General features: G+C 35.7%; 1 protein-coding gene across 1 annotated transcript in view; it reads left to right on the top strand.

Moving 5' to 3' along the window:
- The window catches only part of hpse2 (heparanase 2), an 87198-nt gene that overhangs the window by 30885 nt on the left and 43787 nt on the right, over positions 1-12526 (top strand). The window contains exons 4-5 of the mRNA XM_016456497.1: positions 673-846; positions 5790-5961. Of these exons, the coding sequence (XP_016311983.1) occupies positions 673-846; positions 5790-5961 (346 nt within the window). The remainder of the gene's footprint in view (positions 1-672; positions 847-5789; positions 5962-12526) is intronic.

The raw sequence follows: 12526 nt of genomic DNA, 5'->3' as shown, positions 1-12526 counted from the left end.
CTGGACGTAAACAGCGTATGCTGTTCTGTGTCAGCTGCGTCACGCCGGTTCTGTTTCCTACATTGTTGTGATTTGATCTGAACGGAAACAGCGTATCCGCGTGGCGCAGCTGACACAGGACAGCATACGCTGTTTACGTCCAGCGGATATTCTCCAAAATGGCACCAGGGTGATGCAGAGGAGACGAATTCTTGGATAAAGTCGTTATTTTTTTTCTTTTGCACACAAGAAGTATCCTCGTAGCTTCGTATAATTACGGTTAAACCCCTGATGTCACATTGCTACGTCTCTGGACTTGGGAACATTTCAGTTGCGTTGCTGTCTATGCAGGGTCAGACAGTTCTCAGATTCCATCAAAAATATCTTAATTTGTGTTCCGAAGATGAACGAAGGTCTTACGGGTTTGAAACGACTTGAGGGTGAGTAATTAATGACAGAATTTTCATTTTTGGGTAAACTATCCCTTTAACAACAACAATAATAATAGCAGTAGTAGTAATGTAATATCAATAAGAAGAAGAATAGTAGTATCACTTTTATAATTTGATATCATTTTATGTATTTTTATATAGTCAATATACAATAGTCCAATGTCCAAACTAAAATGTAAAATGGTTATTATGATAAAAAATGAAAGTATCTATGTTACAGCTGTGTCTGGCTTTTTCCCAGCCAGGTCTTTAGACAAACTTTACAACTTTGCCGACTGCGCGGGACTGCACCTGATCTTTGGGCTGAATGCCTTGCACAGAAACCCTGACAACTCATGGAACGCCTCCAGTGCTCTGAGTCTGCTCAAATACAGCGCCGGCAAAAAATACAACATCTCCTGGGAGCTCGGCAATGGTGAGTCCTTACCGTTGCAGATTCACAAATTATATTTTTGACATGATATCAGTCTGACACACAGAATGTTGTACATCTTCCTTGTGTTTATGAAAGAAAAAGGAAGCATCCATCCCATCGAGCAGTGATTAATTTGTGTGCAATTGTGTCAAAACTTCACACTTGAAATTTGATGAACCCCCCTCTCCCCACGGCCATCCAATATGTATATGAGTTTGTTCATCTGAACAGATTTGGAGAAATTTAGCATTACATCACTTGCTCACCAATGGATCCTCTGCAGTGAATGGGTGCCGTCAGAATGAGAGTCCAAACAGCTGATGAAAACATCACAATAATCCACAATTAATGTAAATAATCCAGAAGCTATGTATTTATGAGAAACAAATCCATCAAGACATTTTTAATTTAAATAATTTTTTTAATAATTGCTTCAGGAGAGAAATATTCACAGATCAAGCACCATTTATAAGCAAAACAGTTCTGAACAAATATGTTGGTGGATTTTGATGTAAGAGGACAACAGGGGATGGACTTTTTCACTGGAGGAAGTGTTTTTATGGATAATTGACTCATATTTTGGCCAGAAGAAATAGACAGAAGTGATAGATTTGTTTCTTACAAACACACAGCTTTTCACTTCACAAGACATTAATTGATGGACTGGAGTTGTGTGGATTACTTGTGGATTATTGCAATGTTTTTATCGGCTATTTGGATTCTTGCTCTGACGGCACCCATTCATTGCAGAGGATTCAGGAAATATAAAGCATGATGGGTTTAATAGGAAATATTGAAACAAGTTTATTTGTCACTGTCCTAAGTCTTTCTCTCTCTGTTTATTTATTAATTGATTTATGTTACAGCAAGAAACGCTCTTGGAGTTTGAGGGGAAAATGCTAAATTTGAGAGAAGGCCCTTAAATCCGCACTCAGCAACTATATTTAGTTTCCAGTGTCTTCTCATTGACAACCATCCACTTGAGACAGTTGTAGTGCTTGATGTACAACAGCCTACAGGCTGGAAAGTGTAAGCCGGATAAGCTGAGAATAGAGAATTTGAATTTTTGTTTTTTACAGAAGCAGTCTTTACCGATGCAATAAAAAGGACCGACATGGGCAATTCAGATGGGTTTAAAAATCTCAGGGAAGCTCTGATCATTATTACATCACCCCACCTCTTCATATAAAACGAATCCCATTCGAATAGGGCTTGTGTCAGGAGACAAATTCACAAAGCAGAAACCAAAAGGACACCTGGTGATTTTGTAATCTGCTCTAAGCACTCATTCATCTATTGTCCTGTGCCAGACATGCTGCAAATCGCCCCATTCATGTTGCCCTTGTATCAAATGTCTCTTTATAAACATCAAAACAGCACAGAGTGTAAAACATTTGACTTGAATAATTGTGATCTTATGATGATATGGGTTACTTGCATAAAATTAGACAGAATATAAGCTATGTTACTGACAGCATGTGTAGCCTGAAATATCGCACACTTTCCATACTAAACACTAACCCTATAAAAATACTAGAGACCGATTTAAGAATGTACACAAACCGTATATTGTCTTAATCGTTTGTTTATTGGCTACATGTTGCATGTGTCAAAACTTTACTATTTGTTTGCATAGAAAAACTGCAGGCGTACAGATCGCTGCTTTCACTCGGAGACTGTCATACGAGACAAAGGAAGCAGCACAATAAGCTTAATACCTGTCTTAATATCTTTTAATATCTGTCACGTAATACCAGTTAAGAAGTTATCCTTTCAGCAGAATCTTTTCATTTTGCTAACTAATAAAAAGCATGTTATTACTGGAACAGCCATTTGAATGTTTAAAAGCTGTTACTAAATCAGATTTTACAGAGCTGTTAATTCAAAAACAAACACTTTCAAGTGAACAAAGAGTCCAAATGAAACAAAGAGAAAATTTATTTTTAGCTGTGAGTGGATGTTTATCGAGTGGGTCGTGCCAGCGTGACACAAAGTGATGATTTATTTCATGATAGCATTTCATGACTATGTGTTATTTGTGCTTTTTCTAAATGATAGCATAATATTTTAATGGATAATAATAATGCCTCATATTTTCCACTGGCCTCTGCCTGGCCCGGTACTATATTGACTCTACAGCTCAGCATCTCTGTGTATCTATCCCAGACACAAACACACACTCACACAGGCTGTGATGTTTATAAAGTTCGCCACTTGACTTCTGTAACGTCCTCGCTGTGATTTCAAGTGTGCACCTCCCAAAGTGTTGCCTTGTTTAAATAGTTTACAAAGCGCTGACCACAATATAGGTCATAATTCAAAGGCAGTTTGCATATTTGCTTGTGATTGGGTGTCAGGTTGCTTCAGAAGTCTTAAAGATATAGCTCACCTGAAAATACAACTTCTGTCATTATTAAACTGTGGAACATATGAGGATAATTTTTGAAGGATCTGCGCACAGCTGTTTTACTATTGACCATGATCGTTAAGAAAAAAAAAGAGAAAAAATATATTATTTCTATTCTGCAAGGATGCATTAAAAAGATCAAAAGTGACATTTAAATTTTTTTTTATATTAATTTAATTTAAAATAACTGTTGTTCTTTTGAACTTTCTATTCATCAAAGAATCTTGAAAAAAATTTATCATGGTTTCCACAAAAATATTAAGCAGCACAACTGTTTTCAACATTGATAATAATAAAATAAAATATACATGGAAGCTTGTTTCTACCACAGAAAAAAAAGGGAAATTGTGTCATTTTATCAAAATTTTGAGGTTTTTTTTTTTCTTGTGCAATTTTGAGGGTTTTTTTGCCATTTTTTTGGAAGAGAAGACAGGTCTGAAAAAGAAAAAGGTCTGAATTGTGAGTCTCAATTACCTTTTTTAATTCTTTTTTATTATTATTATTATTATTATTTTTTTTATTTTTTTTTAAATAAAAAAAAAGCTTGGAAAAAAGCTTCCATACAAATAGCGTATTTACACTAAGTGAAAATAGCATGTTTTCTTAGCGATAGATGCTATTTACACTAAGTGCAGATAGCGATAGATTCTAATTACATTATGTTAAAATAGCAGGATTTTCTGCTATTTATACTACTTATTGCAAATAGTGGCAATTATCTGCACCTCAGTATTATAGTAAATTATAAAACAGTATGCAGTAATAACGTATTGAGTGTAAATTATATATTATATATTTTAATTCAAATTATTAAGTGGATGCCACCTCATTGGGACAATAAAGCCCTCCCTACACCTACCTTAACCCTACCCGATACTTAATTTTCAACTTTTTGATTATTTCTTTAAATTTTATTGAAAAGAAATGCCTTTCCGATGTGATACGAGATTTGAAAAGTGAGAAAAAATAGTTCGGTAAAAGGCGGATTCGAACCCGGGTCAATCGTGTCAAAAAAACTACAGTACACGCTTTACCATCTACGCCACTACGACAGCTGAAGGTTCTCGGCCGTCTTTTATAGTGTTGAACATCCCTATCACACGTTTGTGGGCAGAGCTAGTGTAAATAGCCTCTGCCAACAAGGCGGGCTATTTGCACTTAGTGTAAATAGACACTCCGTACAAATATTTCTGTAGGATCATGTGACACTGAAGACTGGAGTAATGACCGTCTAAAATTCAGCATTACCATCACAGGAATAAACTTTATAATAGGCGAAGCGTGTGTAAGGCAAGCCTTCCCCTGGCAAACGGGGACTTGGGGCAAAAATGCCACTAAATTGGACAAAAATGCCCCTGCACAAACAAATTAAATCTATTACGTCTGTTGCTAACAAAGTGAATATGAATAGACAGTGTCGATTGCAGCGTTTTTACATTGTTGCGCATTTTAACCAATCACGCACAATTCTATTGAGCTTTGGAATGCAATGGCCAATCAGAGGCATTCACATGAGTCATCGTTGAAACTCATCAGTTTTTTTGAGTGTGCACGCGTGCGTTCGCTGACTGAATTCCGGACTCTTGCGAATTCTCTCATCATAAACAACAAAGTGCAGATGTACGTACAATGTAAGTAAGAGATTCATTTCACTGTGTATATAGCTTCAGTGATTATAACAATAGTTTTGTTTTTTTGAGAGTGCTTAAACTCGCGATAGATCAATGTTAGTGATAATGTCACTTTCTATATATAATTTATTCGCTGTTTGAATAACCGTGGAAAGGAAACGGTGCATAATTATCCATTTCTAACGTTTTTATTAAATTGTAATCACGTTAAATACAAATTCAGTCCCATTAAACATTTTTTTTAGCCTACATGACACCCATGTCTGGTTTTTGCCTAAAAAGACGGGTTTTGTATGATGTTTAATACATTTGGCTGCTTTTAGCCTTACCCTGGAGTTGGTTCACCCTCCGCCTATGCTTTTTATATATTCAAATAGAAAACAGATATTTTAAATTGTAATAATATTTCACAATAATTTTTTTTTCTGTATTTTTGATCAAATAAGTGCAACCTTGGTGAGAATTAGAGACTTTCGTGCATAATTATCCATTTCTAACGTTTTTATTAAATTGTAATCACGTTAAATACAAATTCAGTCCCATTAAACATTTTTTTTAGCCTACATGACACCCATGTCTGGTTTTTGCCTAAAAAGACGGGTTTTGTATGATGTTTAATACATTTGGCTGCTTTTAGCCTTACCCTGGAGTTGGTTCACCCTCCGCCTATGCTTTTTATATATTCAAATAGAAAACAGATATTTTAAATTGTAATAATATTTCACAATATTATTGATTTTTTTTCTGTATTTTTGATCAAATAAGTGAAACCTTGGTGAGAATTAGAGACTTTCAAAACCATTAAAATAATCATACTGACCCAAACTTTTCCAGTTAAATTAATCAGTCATCTTTAATTAGTTATAGTCTTATCATGCGTTATTTTTCTTTATTTCCCGTCACAGAGCCCAACAGTTACCGCACAATGGCTGCCCGATCAGTCAACAGCTCTCGTCTGGCTCAGGATTACTCTCTTCTGAAGACGTTAATGCAGTCGGTGCGTTTCTACAGCCGAGCAAACCTCTACGGGCCCAACATCGGCCGTCCTCGAAAAAATGCAATCCTGTTACTAGATGGGTGAGTGTCTCTGTCATTTCATCAGAAATATTATGGCCTCCCTGTGTGCACTTATTTATATGTGGAGAGTGATAAATTATAAACTGAATCTGTTCCTGCAGAGCTGTGCAGGAAACTCCACAGGTTTCTGCTTGTGTGTTGGTTTAATAAGTATTCTGGATATTTTGATAATGCTGTCAGATATATTGTACTTTCAGTTTTGTTTAACACATTTGATATATTTATAAATATGAAAATTAGAGTTGTGAGGCTTTTAGTCCATTTTGATTAGCTTTGAAGCCTTTAGTAGATGTATGCGTTTACAGTTAACACACTTTCTCCTCTGGAAAAAGGGATAAAAATATACACTACCGTTACACTAAGTTTACGGTTAGTTTTTTGCTTTTCTTTTCATGCTTTTCATTCAGGATGCATTAAATTAAATGACAGTAAAGACATTTATTAAGTTGCAAATATTTCTATTTCAAATAAATGCTGTTCTTTTGAACTGTTCTTTCAAAGAATCCTGAAAAATGTATCAGTTTCCAGAAAAATATTATGCAGCACGACCTTTTTCAGCATTAATAATAATAAATGTTTCTTGAGCAGCAAATCAGCATTTTAAAATGATTTCTGAAGATTCATGTGACACTGAAGACTGGAGTAATGATGCTGAAAATTCATCTTTTAATGACATGAATAAATTACATTTTAAAATATATTAAAATAGTTATTTTAAATTATAATAATATTTAATTATATTACTGTTTTTACAGTAATATTCTATTGAATATTCTATTTTTAATCAAATAAATATAGCCTTGGTGAGCTTAAGAGATTTTCTTTCCTCAAAAACAAAAAATTAATAAATAAATAAAAATACTGACCCCGAAATTCTGAATAGTAATGTAGATGACGTAATTTTTACTCAGTAAGTAGTGAATAACGGTTCTTGGCTGTGAGGTAACTTAAATAGGACAGTTTATCGATATTCATGCTGGTAATGTAAGCAGTTTAACTGTATGTAGAGTCTCAAATATGTTTCTGAATGGCTGTGGCATTTTGCACTTTCAATGTGAAAAGCCGTCATGATGGGTTATGGCGTGGTGTTTGCAGAAAGCCTTATCTGATGTTGGACTCGTTTTAATGGCTTGTATAAGAGATCTCCAAAGCACATTGTTTAAGAAAGCGCAGTACTGTCCGCCTGCCTGGAGGAGCACATAGCTGAGTCGTGTTTATGTTGCTCCATGTGGATTGTTAGTCCAGGGGCCTGTAGCACCATTGAAACTCACCGTCAGATAAATAAAGTGTTACTCTATTAATGGCGTGACAGAGCAATGTTCCACCTGCGTGTTACTCGTTCCTCCCAGTCTCTCCTGCTACACTGAAGACTGGAGTAATGATGCTGAAAATTCATCTTTTAATGACATGAATAAATTACATTTTAAAATAGATTAAAATAGTTATTTTAAATTATAATAATATTAAATTATATTACTGTTTTTACAGTAATATTCTATTCAATATTCTATTTTTAATCAAATAAATATAGCCTTGGTGAGCTTAAGAGATTTTCTTTCCTCAAAAACAAAAAATTAATAAATAAATAAAAATACTGACCCCGAAATTCTGAATAGTAATGTAGATGACGTAATTTTTACTCAGTAAGTAGTGAATAACGGTTCTTGGCTGTGAGGTAACTTAAATAGGACAGTTTATCGATATTCATGCTGGTAATGTAAGCAGTTTAACTGTATGTAGAGTCTCAAATATGTTTCTGAATGGCTGTGGCATTTTGCACTTTCAATGTGAAAAGCCGTCATGATGGGTTATGGCGTGGTGTTTGCAGAAAGCCTTATCTGATGTTGGACTCGTTTTAATGGCTTGTATAAGAGATCTCCAAAGCACATTGTTTAAGAAAGCGCAGTACTGTCCGCCTGCCTGGAGGAGCACATAGCTGAGTCGTGTTTATGTTGCTCCATGTGGATTGTTAGTCCAGGGGCCTGTAGCACCATTGAAACTCACCGTCAGATAAATAAAGTGTCACTTTATTAATGGCGTGACAGAGCAATGTTCCACCTGCGTGTTACTCGTTCCTCCCAGTCTCTCCTGCTAGAGCACAGAGACTTCAGTACTGCAGCTTTTAATTCTGAGCATTAAATTCAACATAGTATCGTTTTTTTGTTTCCAGTAAGACATTATAGAAGTAATAACTTGCAGTCGGTAAATCAAAAACCATTTGGATGGATTCAGTGAGTGAGTGAGTGAGTCTTTCTGAATGATTAATAGGAGTCATTTGTTTGTGAATTACAATGCGGAAGAATAAGGATGTTCAAAAACTGCTAACAGAAATGAACATCTCGAACATCAACCGTTTCTAATTAACAACAAATGAATAATCCCTTTAAATTCCCTTTCAAAAGGAGAATCTTGTCTCAATCATTTAGTGTGTGGTTTTAAAAAGAAGGTTTGAGCAACGCTGCCAGCCTTATGCTTCTAAACACATATATTTTTATGACAGGAGCTTATTAAAGCAGTGCCAGTGTTGATGTGCTTACTATTAAGACCACATTTTTCAAATTTTTGTCTAATGACGTCTGAGATAAATACCTCTGGAATTCATTTGTGAGTGTTCATTTAACATTGTTTGTGCTTTTGTGCTGTTCTTCAAAAACTGGTTTTGTAGAATAATGGCTTTTGTGAGTGGATACTAATTGATTGTAATTTCAGTGTGACAGAGTCAGAAATAAATCTGTCAGTGCCTGACCAGAGCTTCCTCATTTTTGCAACCAGCGGCTTACTAGGCTCTGTCTACACCTTCACACACACACACACACACTGAAATCAACAAGAATGATGGGAGGACAGACACACAGCTCCCAAAATTATACAAAAACTAAACAAAACAAGAATTTATTCATTCAAAGCAGAAATTCATTTTTGTAATCATTATTTAAATAATGTGCACACATATTTTGTTGCACATATAGATTTCTGAAAAAAAAAAAGAGATAACGAAACACTTACTACAAGTCTTCAAGGGTTTATATGTCATTTTCAGGTTTCACTGTAATCATAATCTGGCATAATTGTAAAAACTGATATGTCTGTATGAATAAAGTGGTAAACTTTGACTAAATGTGATTTTAAATGCAATGATAATGATTGTATCATGTCTTAATGCCAATCCAAAAGAAAAAAAACTGTGAAAAACACTATATTAGTGTGTTATGAGACCATTAGTGGTCTTCTGCTGCCATCTAGTGGTTATAATTGCAACTTCAGAGAGCATACAATGGAAACAAATGTGTTTGTAATATTTATAACTATTATAGTGCCATTTTTTGCACGATCTCCATAAAATGTTGCATGCTTGTTTAGAATTACATGATTCATCAGTTTACGCAGTTTTGTGAAGTTTTGAAATTTCGTTTAGGATTTAAAGGCTTTTGGGTACACTATATCAAGACCACATTTTTAAATTACCGTGTTATAGCTGTCCAAATGCAAAAATGTAAAAATTTTTTGACAATTATTGACCTAGAGAGTCCAGATAATTGTACTGCACTGATTTTATTGATTTTGAGTTAAAAACCTAGGACTAGTTCAGAAAAGTAGGGTTTTTTTAAATAATCTCAAATATTTAAAGAACACTTTGATTGACGGCACCTGTCCTAGAGACAAAGTTGTTCAAAATGAGGAAATCTATCATATGATATGAAAAACTTGTGTTTCTGTAAATATATGAACATTCTTTTGCAATTTTAGGTCATTTACTATAGAAATATTGTGTTTTTGAGGCCTTTTTAACTGTTATAGTGCCACCTATGGTTCGATCTCCATGAAACCTTGCATGCTTGTTAATAAATAATCTGTCACATATTTTCACCAAGTTTCGTAAAGTTTTGCGTTTTTGTTTAGGTTTTATAGGCTTTTGGGTATATTTGGCCACGCCCCTTTTCTAAATGACCCCGTTATAGTGAACCAAAGGACAAAATTCAACCTTTTTTTGAGAATTATTGATCTAGAGAGTCCAGAGAATTCTGCTGCAGTGGTTTGATCGAGATTGAGCGAAAAACCTAGGACTAGTTCGCAAAAGTAGGTTTTTAACATAATTGAGAATAATTAATGAACAATTTGATTGACAGCAGTGGTTCTTGAGGCAAAGTTACTCAAGATGAGGAGATCTATCAAATGCTATGAAGATTGAGTGTATGTGTGGAAAAATCGTGCAATATACATTCATTTATGCACTTGAAAAACGCAATTTCGCCCACTAGTGACCGATTTCTTTCAAAATTCGTACATACCTTTAGGGCGATGAGTCGAACATGCCCACCAAGTTTCGTTCCGATCGACCTCCGTTAACACTGTCTAATAGGTGCTTAAACTTCTTTGGCAAATAGTGGCCATGTTTTTTGAGATACGCGAATGTTCTCATAGACACTTGTGCCACTTCAGACAAAGACACTGCATACAAATTTTCAAGTCGATCGGACCAACGGCTGCATAGTTATAGCCGTTTTTATGTTTTTTCCATCTTATAGTGCCACCAAGTGTCAGAGCTGCACATTTTTTTTATTTGACCAAAAATTTATCTCTTACACATATGTACTGAGTTTTCTGAAGATATCTCATTCTGTTCAAGAGTTATAGCCATTTTCGTAAAATTGGCCCCACCCCTTACGAACGTTTTGGCGTCCCTATGCAACAGTGAATTGAAATTTCAACTTTTTTTTTTATAATTATTGATATTCACTGTCCAGAGAATATTTCTGCAGTAGTTTGGTTCTGATCAGGCAAAAAACCTAGGACTAGTTTGCAAAAGTAGGTTTTGAATTTACTTCAAAATGGCGGAAAAACCGGACCTCGTAGAGCGAATCTGACTTTCTACACTTCTACACTTTCTACACTTTTCTTTAGATTGGACCTAGCCTTTGGATCTTAGTAGCGAGCCAGACTACCATCTGACCAAGTTTCAGCTCTCTAGGCCTTACGGTTTGGTCTGCCCAATCAGTTTTAGCGTGGAATAATAATAATAAAAATCCTAAGAATTACAATAGGGTTTCAGCACTACGTGCTTGAACCCTTAATAATATTATTTTACATTCTAACAGTTAAATAAACAGATGTGTGTTCATACATATCAAATGTCTTTTTTTTTTAATTATATTTTAAAATAATAAAAATAACTGATTGCTATGGACACTAAGATAATTAAGATCTGTTTTCTCGTCAATGAGTTTTAGGCTTAAAAAAAAAACAACTACAAAATTTGCGTGTAGTTAGTTTTACTGATTGCTGATAGTTTACTTGTCTTAAAGGGGTGGTTCATTGCGATTTCGCTTTTTTAACGTTAGCAAGTGTGTAATGTTGCTGTTTGAGCATAAACAATATCTGCAAAGTTACGAAGCTGAAAGTTCAATGCAAACGGAGATATCGTCTTTTAAAATTCTGGCAGTTTAATGCCTACAAAAACGTCTGGTAGGGACTACAACAATTTACTTCCCGGCTTCGTGACGTAACAAACCCAGATAAACCCCGCCCTCGGGAAAAGGCAACAAAGGGGGCGAGGCCATGCTGCGCTGCTTTACGCCCGTTTCACACCGCACGCGTAAGCAGAGCAGAGGCAGCGCAGAAGCGGTGCGTATGCAGAGCGGGAGCAACGTGCGCCCATTGTGCTTTCACACTGGCAGCGTTTGCCGCGCAGCTGAACCGCGGCTTGTATACTGCAAATACAGACGAGTATCGTTCATTCTGTCACACTTTTCAGGTGTTCTCCGACAACTGTCTGTCATGTGCTTTGATATGGGCAGCATGCTGTGATGCGGCCGTGTTCCCCTCTGTCACGTGCATATAGCATGCTGTACATATAGTTTACATGATAAAAAGTAATCTTAAAGTTAATAAATGCCTCTAGTTTTAATAATTTAAACAGGCCTTTGAAGTTTGGGCAATAACTCCTGGCAGTGATGTGTTTTCGTGTAGTTGATTCTGTGCTAACTCTAATATATATATATTTTTTAATGTTGTAGATTTAAGTAGCAAATGAGAATCGCTAAAATTATTGAATATATTTTGAGACAAAGGTCTTCTTAATGATTATCAGTTTGGTTTAAGATAATTAAAGCAACAGTTTTTCAATAACTAGAAGAATATGTTTTCACCATCCAGTTAGGCTCATTGTAACAACGTTCGTAGTCACAGGAAGAAGGAGGCGGCAACCGGCGAACATTTAAAAAAAACTTTAATACTCCCCTTTCACTGTCGTTACTCCTCCTTTTTATCCTTCCGGAGCTCCTCCGTGGGACTCGAGACCGGTGAGTGGTGCAGGTGTCGCTCATTGTCAATTACTCCACCAGCCTCGCTCCGTTCCCACAGCTCTAGGCCCTGCCCCACTCATCAACCATAACTCCTTCAAAAACAGCTAGAAACCTTGGAGTTGTGATTGACGATAAGCTGCATTTCTCAGACCACATTGCTAAAACTGCCCGGTCCTGCAGATTTGCTTTATACAACATTAGGAAGATCAGGCCCTTTCTTTCAGAACATGCAACACAACTCCTTGTTCAAGCTCTTGTTCTAT

The sequence above is a fragment of the Sinocyclocheilus anshuiensis genome, unplaced genomic scaffold, assembly GCF_001515605.1.
Source record: "Sinocyclocheilus anshuiensis isolate Anshui unplaced genomic scaffold, SAMN03320099.WGS_v1.1 scaffold407, whole genome shotgun sequence".
NCBI classification, from domain to species: Eukaryota; Metazoa; Chordata; class Actinopteri; order Cypriniformes; family Cyprinidae; genus Sinocyclocheilus; species Sinocyclocheilus anshuiensis.
The sequence above is the reverse complement of the archived record's forward strand: the minus strand, read 5'-3'. Positions and strand labels throughout refer to the sequence as shown.